This window comes from Eptatretus burgeri, chromosome 1 (assembly GCF_056783735.1).
Source record: "Eptatretus burgeri isolate ZD-2024b chromosome 1, Ebu_testis_v1, whole genome shotgun sequence".
NCBI lineage: Eukaryota > Metazoa > Chordata > Myxini > Myxiniformes > Myxinidae > Eptatretus > Eptatretus burgeri.
In genome coordinates this window covers 53,379,846-53,396,161 of record NC_140961.1, presented here as the reverse complement: position 1 = coordinate 53,396,161, position 16,316 = coordinate 53,379,846, and the positions used below count along the sequence as shown (strand labels likewise).

Sequence of the window (16,316 nt, the reverse complement as noted above, 5' to 3'; positions counted from 1 at the left end):
TTCTGCTTAAATCAATTGTCTGGCTCGCGACATCTTAACATAACAGAATTGGTAAAAACATGGCCAAACAACACGTGCTTTGAACAGAATTTCAGCACAAAATCATGTAGTTTGGTAACCACACTTTATCCACGAGACTAATCGGCTGACACTTTTAAGATGCCAGCAGGCAAGCCACACTATATCCATAGAAAAGTGAGGAAATCCCATTTAAGTGACAGGATCAAAATGGAGATTAAGTTTTAACAAAAAAAAATAACAGTCTCACTTTTGCAGTTCATGAAATTATTTTTCAAACACAAAAGGAAATCGTTATTTTATTTTTAACTCAGCAAAAACAACAGTGCACGAGTTTGACAGCAGTGAAGCCACCCAAAATTTTGGGAAGATACCGAGACACGAGGCCAATAGTTGCACACTGGCATAATTAAGACACTGCTCTTGAGCCCGGCACAGTCCCTTCCACAAATAGGACCCAGCGACTTAAAGCCTGAATTCTCACCTGAATGCCTGGTGTTGGCTTAATGGTTAGGGTGGTGGGCTTTGGATCCTCGGGTCCTCAGTTCGAATCCTGATCAGCTGTTGAATTAATACCAGGTGGGGTTAACTCGACCTGTCATCCTTCCGAGGTTGGCAAAATGAGTGCCAGCATGCTGGTATACTGTGTCGGAGTGGCGACCCATACAGGATTGTGCCCAATAGCCAAGGAGACTGCTTAAGCAGCACCAACGCTCTGCACAGAGTATGGTCCCAATCTCCTCCTCCTCTCACGTGTAGATTCCCGAGGCCCACGAATCGTGTATCCAGCCTTCTTGCGATCCACCAAGTGTTGCTAGTCGGTTGGTCCTCAGTTTAATGTCCATTTGTGGGATGTGCACGTTGGGATGCAACACCATGCCTGTGAAGCATTAATGCGACAGTTCATAGTAGGAACAAGAATCAAACTCGGACTAGTATTTCACAAATCTCCATGATCAGTAATTTTACTAAAGACAACCATGCCTTCTTAGCTTGGTTCTTCTGTCCCTGCATTCTCCCTGACGGCATTTCCATACGCCTATAATCATACTGGAGTATTGTTCATGAGCTGTAATTGTAATCCATCAACATGGAATGTCTTTGTGTGATTCTCATGCTTCAGTGGCAGTTGCTGACTCTTCAAACGTTATCTCGTTTACACATCATCCAACTTTTTTGTTAACGACCACGTTGACTATAATTGCCAAAGTAGAATCAAGAACTATTCTCGCTCGTGAATGCTAGACGTGTCGTATGATCACCAAACACCATCTCACACATACAAATGGAAGGACCATTATTCATGATTAAAGTTGAGTGTACACAACCAAAACGCTATGCAAGGCGACATAAGTGAAATATGTTGTAGTTACATTGTGTCCTGTTATCGCTTGAGCTGTACAAGACGTGGGAATACACACAAAACACCCCATAATAACCCGATGCTTGGGTGCGTTCCTCCTCATTCATTTCCATGGATCCACCCATTTTGTATCTAATAGTCACACACAATATGGGTAACTGGTAAACCTCTCTCTTTACGGCGAAAGGGATCAAACTCAAAACAGTAAGAAAATAAAAGCACCGAGCCATTTTTCACCACTGAGGTGTTCCTCAACTCGGCAACTTGTAAGTGCAATCACCATGCCAACCTCCATGTGGAGGGATCCCATTCACGCCATCTGCTACTGTTTTCGTAATAAAGGTAATTGAGTAATAAGTCACAACAATGATTAATCGAAATAGTAATTGCACTCATTAATATTCCTTCACTCTACACACCTACCTTGCCACCTCACTCCATTCCACAGACAAGTACTTCCATATGAAACATGATTTTAAAACTTTCCATTAACCTGGGTTGGGTACATGTACTCTGAAGGTCAACACCAAATTTGGGCATTCTGCTTTTGGCGTGAGCAAAGTTTGGAGTGATGATATTTGTGGAGGGAGAGCACATGCCAGAGACTGGTTTAATAAGGTTCCACCAGGTCTTTGAAGGAGTTAGGTCAGAAAACTCAGCCTTGAAAGTAGCCTGAAGTTTTCTGATTTGCCTGAAGATAGACACATCGTTATTGTGATCCCTGGGGAGCATCCTAAGTTTTCTTTAAGTTGGTTTTACTTTCCATGCTGAGAAAGCAAGCGGTTTCAAGCAACTACTGCCTTTCTTTCCGTAAGATTGGAGGATGGCCTAGAAGTACGCATACTCACTTCTAAGCAGTGGCGTACCTAAGGTATGGCAGGTATGGCACATGCCCTGGGTGCCACTTGAAGGGAGGGCACCACTGAGCAGGACTCGGTCTCTGTCAAGAATGGGATATTGAAGTTGAAAGACGTCAGAGAAGAAAGAAACGAATGGCTGATGAGAACTCGAGAGACACTGGGTTAACAGCCAAGGAGGAAATGGAAAGAGTCTTGAAGGGAACACTCGACCGTATTCACAGAGAAATGGACGAAAGATTCGCTCGTTTGCACAACACTGACACCAAGTTTGGGTTCCTTCTCGATGCCGAGGGACTGAGTTACGGCGCCGACAGTAACAACCTAAAGAAGAAGTGGAAAAATTTGGGCAAATTGTACAGCTCTGATGTTGATGGACAGCAGCTATATGAAGAAATTTTGGATTGCAGAATGTTGCTATCAAGTCGGGCCAACATGAAAATATCAAGAGCTGAAGAGCTTCTCAAATTTATTGTTCAGTATGGAGATGAGAGCGTCTTCCCTGCTCTTCGCATTGCTATACAGATGATGCTAACCATCGCAGTTTCCATCGCCAGCTGTGAGAGATCATTCAGCAAGTTAAAACTAATACTTTCATATTTGAGAGCCTCCATGGGTCAAGGCAGACTCTGTGATCTTGCTCTGCTGAGTGTAGAAAGAGAAGAAACTGAAAAAATTGACTTTGAGCACATCATAGACCAATTTACATCCGTGAAAGCAAGGAAGGTGCAGTTGTAATTTTCATGTAGTGTCATAATTTGTTAATTAAAAGATTAACGAGCTTGGGTTGTATTTTTGAGCTGATATTATGGTAAAGTTACCTGAAAGATGGGTGCCAGATGTTTGTACAGGGGCGCTATTTTCCATAGATACGCTCCTGCCTCTCAGCTGTCTGGCCTGGGTTCGGATCCTGACCCAGCCATAAACTGTCATCCCGGTGTTTCACAGGCAGGGTGATTCATCAATGTGTGTGCCCTGGGATGAACATTAAATTGGGCATCCCCCTGCCAGCATTCGTTGGTGGATGTTAAAGATCCCACAGCGTCCTTCGTGAATAGTATTCGAGCTATCACTGGCACCATGAACACATTCCAGATTCCTGCCCTAGCCTACAGAGGGCACTGCATCAGCGGTACAACTGTGTCCTCAGCCAATGACCCCGCAACCATGTGCAGCATACGAAACAAGAAGACTACAGGAATCTGTGTACTTTGAACTCTCAGGTAGAGTGATATTGAATGCAGAGGAGATCAAGTACCAGACTTTTATAAAGAGAGAAGATTGCAGCTGACCCCCTGAAAAAGATGTATTTGATCTGCTTTCCCAGCATCATGTGTCATTTATTTACATGGGAATGCCAAACAGGTTCGCCCAAATTTCTTTTGACTCCACACTGGCCAGTTGTTCTCTCCGATATCTCTGTTCTCATAACTGCTCTCTCTGATAGCTGGTTTGTGAAAGACTGCACTGGTCTGACCCTAGCTGCTCTCTTCGATATCGACCATGATCAGCCTGGCAAGGCGGTACACACTCTTGTGACAACCCATGCTCATCTATCCTTCTTTTGAATGGGCAATGGAACCTGTTCCATGATTCACGATGCAGTCTTGCATTTCCCTCCAGACCTTAAAAATGCCTGTTCACCACTAGCAACACATCCCAAACCTGAGGATTATCACAGATTTGTTCTTCCTTTATTCTTTTGTAGCTGTACGTTGTCCACTTCTTGATCTGTACAGTCAAGATGCCTTTGTCTGTCTTGTTACTCTGGTATTTGTCGTTGCCTTCTTCAGTAACTGATGGCTCCCCCACCCTCTCCTCCACCCCTTTTAATCTTGCTCTACCATGAGCCTTGAAATTTGTACTGAATTTTTTTTGTCTTTTTAAAATAACTTCCTCCAGTTAGTTTGAGTTTCAAGTCTCAAAAGTTGAGTTTTGTCAAAATTGTAATTCAAACACTCACCTTCATTTTGCAGACCCCTTTATCCCAATTTTACTTTGTCTGTGTTATGGACTCCTTGTCCATTTTATCTTACGAGTACACTCATGGAAGGAGGAGGAGATTGGGACCATTATCTGTGCAGAGCATTGGTGCTGCATAAGCAGTCTCCTTGACTATTGGGCACAATCCTGGACAGGTCACTACTCTGACACAGGATACTAGCAAGCTGGCACTCATTTTGCCGACCTCAGAGGGATGACAGGCAGTCAACCCCACCTGGTATTAATTCAACAGCTGAGCGGGATTTGAACTCAGGGCCGTAGGATCCCAAGCTCAACACCCGAACCATTAAGCCAACACCAGGCATACCATCTCCCACCTGCAAGTTGTATTTATTTGCTTTCAAAACGTTATAACAATTGGCCAGATAATGAATGTTCCATCGGTTAGAAAGATAATTCCATTTCTCTTAAAAGAGCAGCTTAGGACTGGGAAAATGAATCGCTCAACTGACCTTGATGCATAGCAGAAATCGTGTGCTTGTTAATGGGTCAATCACAAATTCTCATGACTAGTAATAGCAACATCTTTTGATAGATTTAATGCTTGTGTTATTAGTTATAGTTGTTGTATATGACATGCACAACGACATGAAACAATCACAGGGCATTTAAGGTTGCCTTTATTTTTGTATTTCTGACTTCTACCACTCATGCAGTCAACATGTTCCCATCAATGGAACCCTCCCCTCCCCTCTCCCAATGGAGGCCGGAGTTTCCCAAGGAAGTGTTTGGGCCCACTCTTGTTCCTCATTTATATAAATGACCTCTCAGATGTTCTGGAAAACCATCTCTTCCTTTTTGTATATGACTCCACATTGTGTCATGCAGCACTCCATTACACTGTTAGTCAGACAGCAGCTGCATCTCTTTGCTGATCTGGAAATTATTAGACTCTGGTCTGATAAATGGAACAGGGCCTTCAATCCTGGAAAATTTCAGTCTCACCTTATTACTCTGGAATGATCGTCAAATGAACCAGCCTATTTATTTCCTTGGTCATTTACTGGAAGAGGTTCAGTCTCTTGAATTTTTGGACCTCACCATCAGACATAACCTTTCCTGGGTCAATGAAATTCCAAAGCTGGCTTAAAAAACAGTCGCAGACTAGGCATCCTCCGTCTATCCAAGTCTTTCCGAGGAAAATCAGAACTATTCACAGTCTACAAGGCCTTTGTTTATAGCTCATTGAAGTACTGCTCTCCACTATGGGCTGGCACTCCAGCATCACATCTGTCTCTCCTAGATTCTGTGGAATCTAAAGCTTTCAATATCATTGGAAACTCCCATGATGAGGGTGAAGCACAAAGTCTGTTGCTGTCACATCACAGGCAGATCGGCGGTCTGTTTTCTATCATCTATTCTCCCTCTGCCCTCCCAGTCCTCTGACTCTCTCGATCAGCTATATGATGCATCTGCATTCTTCCAGTAACACCCTCTTGGTTAAACTTCAAAACTCCATGCTGACTGCACACCTCAACTCTTTTATTCGTCACTTCTCCCATCTATGAAACCACCTTCCAGAGGCTGTTCTCTCACTCTTCTCTCCACTGCTTCAAGCAAGCATTGCACCGCCATCTATTGTCATCCCCAATTCTGTCCCATGATCTTTATTGCTTATTGCCCCCATTAACCTTTCCTGGTCTTACTTGCTGATTTCTGTGCTTCCTCCCATCCTCCATGTCCTCTTTTCCTGTTTGTTCATTCACTTGATGTTTGCCCCACTGTCAGTTCAACCTTGCTCTTCCATGAGCCTCACTCCTGCAAAGAAAAGAAAAGAAGAGGCACTTTAGACAAAGGTGCTGAACTCACTCGCATGTGGCAAACATGAGTAAATTCCCATTTATTTGTACATAATCTCTTTGCATGCATAGAGAGCCATCATGGCTGTCCTGAAAATGTTCTGAGCAAGAAGCTCGTGATGACAACACTAATGGCATAATGCCACTCCCAATCCAGCTTCAACTTCAGCGGGCTAATCCAACAGGTTCGTCGGGCTGAATTATTTTCGATAACACCTCGATTCTAGCAATTGTAGATGCTACAGGAACAGCGCAGGCACTTTGCTAACCTCTTTGTGCAGAAGCAGCATGAGTGATCATCGATTACTGGTGGAACACTGCATTTTAGTTGAGTCAAGTACTAGTCTTGCACCATGTAAATTCCTTATTTTGCTTGGTCTGCCTGCTTGCTGTTCAGCTAATAGCTCTGGATGTTTAACGTGCTCAAACTCGGTCCAAAAAGCTTCCTCATTTTTAAGGGAAAGGAATGTGGGTGTATTTGAAGGGGAAGTAACCATCACTCTGGTAAAGACTGGGGTGACATGTTTTACTAAGCGCAAATGTCGCCTTCACTTGAATCTCGATGAGCTCCTTTATACCCTGCTGCGACCGCAGTCTTTGTTGGAAGAAGACACCATGAAAGGTTTGTACAGCTTGTTTTTCCTCTCCTGGCTACATACACATTCCAACTGTGAACTTTCCCTCATCACATCGTGTGACACGGCACATGCCACCTTAATTTGTGCATTCGCCATACAAGCACATTTTTATTTTGCTGTCTGCACTGTAGTGTTTTTTTTGTTGTTGTTGTTTATTTATTTATTTGTTTATGAGTGTTCAATAAGAAGCTTTTATAGGATGAAGTAGAATGTTTTAGAAATGCAATTTGTTAAGTCCATTTAAAACACCAACTTGGTTATTGCTGCATTCCAATCAGCTATTGTGAAAGATTGTCTTTGTGGGGAGTTTTGTTTTGACTTAAATACCCCAAAGTTATGTCATGAGTATCATGTTTGCGGTCAATGAGAAATGCTATAATGTGGTGGTGTGCTGGTAACTCAGTGGGCTGGATTGCATTGATTTATCATATTTGAGTCTGATTTGGACCTGTTTTTGGACCAGTCCATGGTTTATTGCATTTGCACAAAGTGTATTAGTTATTTATTTATTCGTATGCAGCCTGTGGCTACTTGGCTGCATAATTCTTTGGTGGCACGGCTACGCCGCTGATGCAATGCCCCCTGTTATCAGTAAGGTGGTACTCATTTCGCCAACCTCGGAAGGATGACAGGCTGAATCAACCTGCCTGCTGTTAAAGTGTATTACGATTAGTTGCCCTTCCTTGTTTAATACGGCTGTTCACATGTAACATGCAAACTGATGAATTTGTTTACAGTGCAGAAGCTGCTGCACAGTTCCCACGCAACTATCACACTCGGATAGCAAGTAGTATAACCTGGTGTCAAAGACCCTCCAAGAAGGACAGACGACTTGCGACCTGCAGTCCTAGCAAGATTTTTGAATTTAGCAAGGGCGCATGCGATAATTCACCTACTCTTCATGAAAGACACAATGGAATTTAAATTAAAACTTCCAACTAATGTTGGCAGAGATGACACCTACTTTAATGGACAGCGCACATACAGTATTGATGCTTCGTTGCCTGCACAACAGCAGGATGACAGTTTATAGCTCTGTCGAGCTTTAAACCCAGAGGAGATGGCTAAGAGTCAAGTGCACATAGCTCAAAGCTATCCTTCCACCCAATACAGTGTATTGTATGGTATCGTATATGGATTGGGCTTTGATGAAACGAATTTTTGCTGATATCAATCAATTTCATATATACCACTTTTCATTGAGAAGCAAAATTTCAAAGTGCTTTAAAAAGAAGGAAAAAAAAGATGGATATCTGTGGTCACAAAGCGATTGTCAAAGCTAAGCCTCACCCTGACTGGGGGAGGCTTATGCTTGGCCCATGATCCAATGGTGGCAATATTTTTTTTGGACCACCATATGACCTTCACCTTAAACATTTATGGATAGAGTGTAAATTAAAGAAATGTGTCCTATCTACAATGTATCCAGAAAACTGAACATCATGGAAATCAGAGGAAAATTATTCAAGTTACGATCAAAAAGGTGTGTTTCATTAATTTGGTCAAAATTTGAAAAAAGTAGGTCAAGGACATGAAATAAATATCAGGTGCACAACTTCAGTGCAGGTACACTAGAATGATGCAAGAATATCGTGAAAGGTCAAGTGGTCTTTGAGATTCTGCATTGGCAAAATTGAGCGATGACAAAAACAAAAAACAAAAAATGCAGACTGCCATTTAACCTTGACCTTTGGCCAAGAGTGGTATTGATGTAAATTCAGCATAAATGCACCTTCCTCTAGGCTACCAATAGTGCAATTTCGTTCTTATTGGACAAGCATTAGTCAAGTTATGGTGAAAAAATGTTAAAAGACTATAATTAGGTCATGATCATAAAATCAGTGAAAGCTCAAAAAATAGGTCAACCCACATAATTTCTATTCGTATTATTGATGAAAATTTTGATTCCTAAAGTCCCAGCTGGCTCCGATATACAGTTTGGAAACTTGGAGTGTTGAGAGTGCAGGAAGAATTTATAATTTTTTTTTGAAGTGGTGGTTTAGTACGCCTGGGGGTCGAAGAAACTCTGTGGTACCATTAAAAATCGGGGGCACGAATTGGAGAAACAAAACTTACAATAGCAATAAGCCTTCCCTTAATATACAAGGAGAGGCTTAAATAAGAAACAGTATATGTATTGTGACATTTCTGCGAAACCATCATTCCTCAAGGCATTGGCAGACAACATATAGCAGTTACTGAGATAGCTATCTCATTATTATTCGTTTCAGATAGCCCTTCCCGTATGTGTAATGGGTTTATGGGCCAATATGTGCTGTGTGGGATTAGATAGATTTTTCCCCATTCCTTTCCCATCTTTCCTCAACACACACGAACCTCTCCTTCATACATGCATGCATGCATGTACGCAGTTAATTTGCATTCACGCGCCATAATCCCATTTGAATTGCGCATCATTATCCAATGAGCAGATCACTATGACTTTCACTGTACCCTACTCACCAACGTTACAACGATCACACAACCTCAAAACGCCTTCATTATAACTACCACACCATTGTAACATGACCCAAGCCAGCTGTATATTTGCCGTTGCCACCTCAACTGCACCAAACAACCAAACAACCACAACAAACTACCACGCCACAACTCACTGCTATGCCACCACAATCATCGCCTCAACCACAGGTCAGGTCAGGTATGGGAGCATGTGCCTGAACAGCGCGTCACTGCGTCCACTCTCCGCCGATACTCCAAGGGTCTCCGTCTGGCCTTCCCCCAGGCAGATGCCAGGCCCATCCCCATCTCCCTGAGATGCTGGTCAACCTGCTGCAACCACGAGGCACATGGTCGGCCCATCGGCCTCCTCCACTCACGAGACTCCCTCGCTGAGAGAATCTGGTGAGCAGGATTAGCATCAGGAAAACGAGCCACATGTCCATACAGCCGCAACTGATGCTCACGGACCATGCAGGTAACAAATCTCATCCGAGTCTCTCTCAGCAACCGCTCGTTGGACACAAAATCTGACCAGCGATAGCCAAGGATTCTCCGAAGACACCTGGTACCAAAGGAATTAAGTCTCCGTCTCAGATCCTTGGTCAGAGTCCAAGTCTCCCATCCATAGAGCAAGACTGGAAGCACCAAGGACCTGAAGACTTGGACTTTCGTCCTCTCGCACAGGTACCGGAAGCGCCACACCCCATGATTCAGTGAATCGATGACTCCCCAGGCCCGACCAAGACATCTATTGACCTCTGACTCACAGCCAGCAGAGACATGAATATCACTGCCAAGGCAAGTGAATCTCTCCACGACCTCAACATCCTCACCACAAACAGACACAGACAGGATAGCAGCATCCAAGATGTCATTGAAAGCCTGGATCTTAGTTTTGACCCAAGAAACCCGCAATCCCAGCGGCTCCGACTCCTCATTCAGCACCTCGAGGGCCCCCAAAAGAATATCGAAAGTCTCCGCAAAGATGACTGCATCATCTGCGAAATCAAGGTCCGAGATATTGACATTCCCAAACGATGCACCGCAGTTTGATCTTTCCGACATCCTCCCTAAAATCCAGTTCATACAAGTGCTGAAAAGTGTGGGGGCCAGTACACACCCCTGACGAACTCCAGTAACAACTGGAAATAAGTCAGAGATGGTAACACCACACTTCACAGCACTCTCAGTACCAGAGTAGAGTTCAGACATCTGATCGATCAGTTTTGGTGGCACCCCACGAAGACCAAGAATCCTCCAGAGGGCATCCTGATTCACTGAATCAAACGCTTTACAGAGATCAACATTGGCTGCAAGCAGTCCCTGCCAAAACTCTCGTCTGCGTTCGGTGAGGACACGAAGAGTAAGGATACAGTCGATCGTTGACCTCTTTGGTGTAAAGCCTGACTGCTCTGGATGCTGGTGATCAAGCAGATGGTGGTGAACCCTCTCAAGAATTATCCGAGTAAAGACCTTGCCCGGGACTGAGAGCAGCGTCACCCCTCGGTAGTTGTTGCAGTCTTGGCGATCACCCTTCCCTTTCCAGAGAGGGACAACAAGGCCCCTCTTCCAGTCAGTTGGGATGATGCCGGTGTTCCAGGCAGAGCACAAAACTGCATGCAACGATACGAGTGCAGCATTTCCACCAGCCTTGAGAAGTTCAGCATGGATGCCACAGATCCCTGGAGCTTTACCCTGTTATAACCGGTTCACCGCAGCCCGTGTTTCCACAAGCGAAGGTGGACCACAATTGATTGGAGGGTCAGCAACAGGGATTGTAACACCATTGACGTCCAACTCGACAGCTGGTGGATCAGCCTGGTACAACCGCTCAAAGTAACCGGCCCAGCGGGCCTTCACTTTAGACTCCTCTGTTAAGAGCCTACCACTCTGCTCTAACTGCAGTGCTCCGAGGGATGGGCTTGAATGAACGCAATGCGCGAATTCCCCTGCAAGCGTGAAGAGAATCACCTGTCCACAGGTGATGCTCTTCTCCCTCACAGATTCCTCACACATAGGCCTCCTTGTCCACCCTTAGTGCACGTACAGTTTTACGCCTCAGCTCCCTGAACAGCTCAGCTCTGCCATTCAGCCTGGCCCTGCGACTGGTTAATGGTATCCAGTGTCCCTTGAGAGACAAAATTCTTCTTTGCCCTGCGGTGAGTTCCAAGACATCCACCGGCAACATCAAGGACGGTGGTCTTGAAGGTAATCCATAACTCTTCAGGACCCCCAAAAGCACCCAGACACCCCAAATGTCCACTCAGCCTGTTCGCAAACTCCTCAGCTACTCTCTCATCATTGAGCTTGCCAACATCCAGCCTAGGCTGGGATGACACCATTCTCCTGGATTTAAGGTGCAGCTTTGGAGTTGCTACAATAAGCCGGTGGTCAGTATTGAGGAACTGAGCACTCCGGGAGACCCTGCAGTTCTGGATCATCCTCCAGTGACCGTCAACGAGGACATGGTCAATCTTCTTTGCCACACCGCCAGCGTTGGAATACCAAGTCCAGCGATGAGCTTGTGGGTGCTGAAACCACGAACCGGCCACCCTAAGTCCATGACTTCTTGCAAAGCTATTCTGATTCATAGTTCCTGACCCATGGGGACCAACACTTGTCTCATAACCATCCCTATCAGTTCCAGTCGGTACATTGAAATCCCCCAAGACTATAAGTGTATCTCGTCTGGGGCACTGATCAACCACAGACTCGAGCGTGGCGTAGAATGTGTCCTTCACGGTGAGGTCACTCGCCTCAGTCGGAGCATAGACAGAGACTAGGGAAATGACACCTAAGGAGTGACGAATCCTTAGTCTCATAATACGCTCGTTGACCGGTGTTACCTTAATTATCATTGGGGTCAGCTTATTGGACACAGCTACAGTAACTCCTTGAGTATGGTAACCATCAGAGCGACCAGACCAATAGTAGGTGTAACCACCCACCATTATCTCGCCGCAATCCGGTCTCCGAACCTCAGAGAGTGCTGCAATACCAATGTCCAAATGCTTGAGCTCAGATGATAACAGAGACAGGTGATCATCCTCTCTTAGGGATAGGACATTCCAGGCACCCACCCGAAGGGACCGCCTCAGGTTAACCCAAGGAGACCTCCGTCTGGTGGACGACACCTCAGCACCACTCCGACACACTCTCCTGCAATCTGACCCAGGGAGGTTATCCCGTGGTTTCCCTCCTTTCATCAAAGATTGGGGGTCTCGAAGGCTTTGCCCCAATCCCGTCATCCGGTGAGCTGCCCTGCGAAGGGAAGCTGCACAGGAGGTACTCCCACGAAGTGGGTTTTCATATTTTTTTGCGTTTGTGTGTTTTGCGGAATGAAGGGTTTTACGGTGGCCGGAGTGCAAATCCTGCCACCAACCTCCTCATAAAAAAGTAACCCAAGTGCAGGAGGACGTCCGCAGACACAGTTGGGCACTAGATATGGATGGCCGTTGGCTCACAAGGAGCTCCTCCGCCATTTGACAGGTTTTGTTTTTAATCCTGCTGGGTGTCCATATCCAAACACCCTCCTCACCAGAAAACCTGGTGGGGGAGACGGTTTAGTCGCCGACAACCCGACCATGGACCAGGAACAGGTTAGTACTCAACCACAACCACAACCACCACGGACGCCCACCACTGCCCCTTGGAGTCACAGGGAACAATGGGCGAAATGTACCATTACAGACACTTGGACCTGGGATGCTCAGGTGTCTGGCTTGAAGCGCAAGTGTGCGTGAAGCACCATTCAACATCATCAGCATAGCCATAACGCTCCGCTTAATTGTGGTCCTCATTGGGTGTTCAGTGCACATTCACGTCCAGAGAGCACAACCAAATACCCCAGTGTCATGTTAAGTATGGAGCTCCGTGGCGTTGAAAAGCCCAGAACACTGCATCCTCATGGCTGTACCCTTGTGTGGTGAGGCTGGCACTGGAGTAGTTAGTGCAAACACCAGTTGGGGTGCTGGAAAACTCCAACCACCCATTTTGATCTGCTTCTCGACTCCTCTTTCGCCAAGTAACTATAAAAAGCCGTGTGTTGGGAGCGGAGCGCGTGGTTCACATTATTCAGCTTGGCTTGGTGGTGAGAGGCGGAACAGAGTGATGGAGTGAGGTTTACAGATCGGAGTGGAGTCGAAACAGAGTTCACGGAGCAGAATTCTGCTCATTGAGCGAGAGATATGGGTGCCAGACCGAGCACAGTCATAGGGCTAAATCAATAGCACCAACACTTACAGACTTCCTTACACTTTATTAAGCTATTTCCTCCAACGTTCTTATTTTTTTCCATCTCGTCTGCTGTGGACACATATTCATAAAAGGAGCAATCAGCGATCACTCTGGCAAATCCCGAAAGTTTGTCCCCTTCCGGGTGGCCCCACAGATATGCACTTCATTTTCACCCTCACTTGCACCTCCTCAGACCATGCACCTTAGACATGATCAGTATTCCACCTCCTTCCCCCTCTTTAGTGACTGGGCCATGCGGATTCATCAACCCCGCTTGGTAAAACAAGAGGTCGCAACCACCTTGTTCTTTTCTCATCTTTCTTGCTATTCTAACTCTCCTTGGAATGATTCTGATGGTGCCTGTTTAGTTAACATAAAATAAGATTGTGTAAGTCGGAGATTGGTTTAGCTCAGCCCTGTGACTTTTTTTGTAGATGACTATTTATTTTGCCCAACCTCACCAATCCTTGCTTGTCCCTGCTATATATGTATTTCCCCTGCATTAAAACCGCTATCAGAGTACTTGTCCTATGGGCGATCTTCTTCCAAGCATGAATCACGTTCTTCTGACCCATACCTTTATTTGGACGGTGTGGAGGCAACTGTATATGCTCCAACTGAGGTGAGTGATCTCACCGTGAAGGATGCATTCTATGCAACACTCGAGTCTGTGGTTGATCAGAGCCCCAGGTGAGATACTCTTCTCGTCTTGGGGGATTTAAATGCATCGACTGGAACAGATAGGGATGGTTATGAGACATATGTTGATCCCCATGGGTCTGGAACTGTGAACCAGAATAGCACGAAGTTCCTTGACTTTGCAAGAAGTCATGGACTTACTTAGAGTGGCTGGTTCATGGTTTCAGCACCCACAGGGTCATCGCTGGACTTGTTTGCCACACCACCACCATTGGAATACCGAGACTGACCATGTGCTCATTGATGGTCACTGGAGAATGATCCATTACTGCACGGGTCTACCAGAGTGCTCAGTTCCTCAAAACCGACCACAGGCTTATTGTAGCAACTCTGAAGTTTCAGCTTAAATCTGGGAGAATGGTACCATCCCAGCCTCGGCTGGGTGTTGACAAGCTCAAGGATGAGAGGATAGCTGAGGAGTTTGCAAACAGGCTGATTGGAGATTTGGTGGGTTTTGTTGATTTGGGGATCCTGAAGAGTTGTGGAGTGCCTTCAAGACCACCATCCTTGATGTTGCTGGTAGATGTCTTGGAACTCACCGTAGGACGAAGAATAATTTTGTCTCTCCAGGGACAATGGATACCATTGACCATAGGGCCAGGCTGAATACCAGAGCTGAGCTGTTCAGGCAGCTGAGGCATAAAACTGTATGTGTGCTAAGAGTAGACAAGGAGGCCGATGTGCGAGGAATCTGAGGGGGCAGAGCATCACCTGTGGTCAAGTGATTGTCATCCTGCTTACAGTGGAATTCGCACTTTGCGTTCCTCCAAGCCCATCCCTCGGTGCACTGCAGTTAGAGCGGAGGGTGGTGGGCTCTTGCCAGAGGAGTCCGAAGTGAAGTCCTGCTGGGCCGGTTACTTTGAGCGGCTGTACCAGGCTGATCCACCAGCTGTGGAATTGGATGTCAGGGGTGTTACGATCTCTATTGCTGACCATCCAATCAACTGTGATCCACCTTCATTTGCAGAAACACAGGCTGTGGTGAACCAGTTGAAATGGGGTAAAGCTCCTGGGATCTGTGACATCCACGCTGAACTTCTCAAGGCTGGTGGAAATACTGCACTCGTATCGTTGCATGCAGTTCTGTGCTCTGCCTGGAACACAGGCATCATCCTAACTAACTGGAAGAGGGGCTTTGTTGTCCCTCTCTGTAATGGGAAGGGTGAACGCCAGGACTGCAACAACTACCGAGGGGGTGTCGCTGCTCTCAGTGCCGGGCAAGGTCTTTGCTCGGATAATTCTTGATAGGGTTCGCCACCATCTGCTTGACCACCAGCGCCCAGAGCAGTCAAGCTTTACACCAAAGAGATTAACGATTGACCGTATCCTTGTCCTTTCGGTCCTCACCGAATGCAGACGAGCATTTCGGCAGGGGCTGCTTGCAGCTGTTGTGGAATTTTTGCATAAACCGACTCGGTGTAAATACTATTACTCAATTTGCAACACACAAATAATCCACTGTCCACAAGGAAAAGTACATTTGATCAAAGAACATTTATTACGTGGAATGGAGTTAAAAACACTGAGATGTGAACATCCACAATGATTTGCACGAAACAAAGCTTACATTTTCCGATATATATATATATATATATATATATATATATATATATATATATATATATATATATATATATATATATATATATATATATGCTTTGGTAGGAGTGGAGGGATCTGGGAGAACAAAGAGAAAGAGAGAGAGAGAGAGGTTTGGTCATGATGACCTACAGCTGGCCTTGGTGAGATTGGTTTCACATGAGAAAGGCATTTTACTGGTCAAACAAAATACTACAAGCAGACAGGAAGGGGAGTGGAGGAGAGGTGGGAATAAAACATGAGGTTACAGGTCCGGGTAAGGCAATGTGATTATATACTTTTTAATACAAAGAAATGAATATAAGGAATTGATTATATTGTTACGGGCTGGGTGTCAGGCGCCAACCGACCGCTCTGAACGGAGCCGCAAGTCGAGTCGGCCCGACCGATCGCCCGGAATATAGATCGCCGCCCGGATAACTCCGAGTGACGGGTCCTTGTACAACAACCGAAATACGCCAATCGGCAGATCACGTGGGGTAGGGTCGATTGCCAATCTTCAATTTACCTCAATACCCACGTGATCCATCTACCGGGGATATTCCACCATCGACGGAACTCGGACGGAACAAACCGCTGAGGCGAGCTTGTCCGTGAGCGATTCCGAGCGGCGTAATCGCCGACAACCGTCGGTCCAAATGTC

At 45.6% G+C, this 16,316-nt stretch overlaps 1 protein-coding gene across 4 annotated transcripts in view; it reads left to right on the top strand.

The window, feature by feature from the left end:
- LOC147034498 (myocardin-related transcription factor B-like) overlaps positions 1–16,316 on the top strand; it is a 195,479-nt gene that overhangs the window by 65,893 nt on the left and 113,270 nt on the right. For 3 of the 4 annotated variants that reach the window (XR_015058994.1, XM_085884235.1, XM_085884220.1), the window contains exon 1: positions 6,515–6,663. The exons of the other annotated variant lie outside the window; for it this stretch is intronic. Coding sequence is in view for 2 of the 3 variants with exons in the window: in XM_085884235.1 (XP_085740361.1) it covers positions 6,657–6,663 (7 nt within the window). In the remaining variant the exon portion in view is untranslated. Of the gene's footprint in view, positions 1–6,514; positions 6,664–16,316 lie in introns of those variants that run through there. 4 annotated transcript variants of the gene reach the window in all.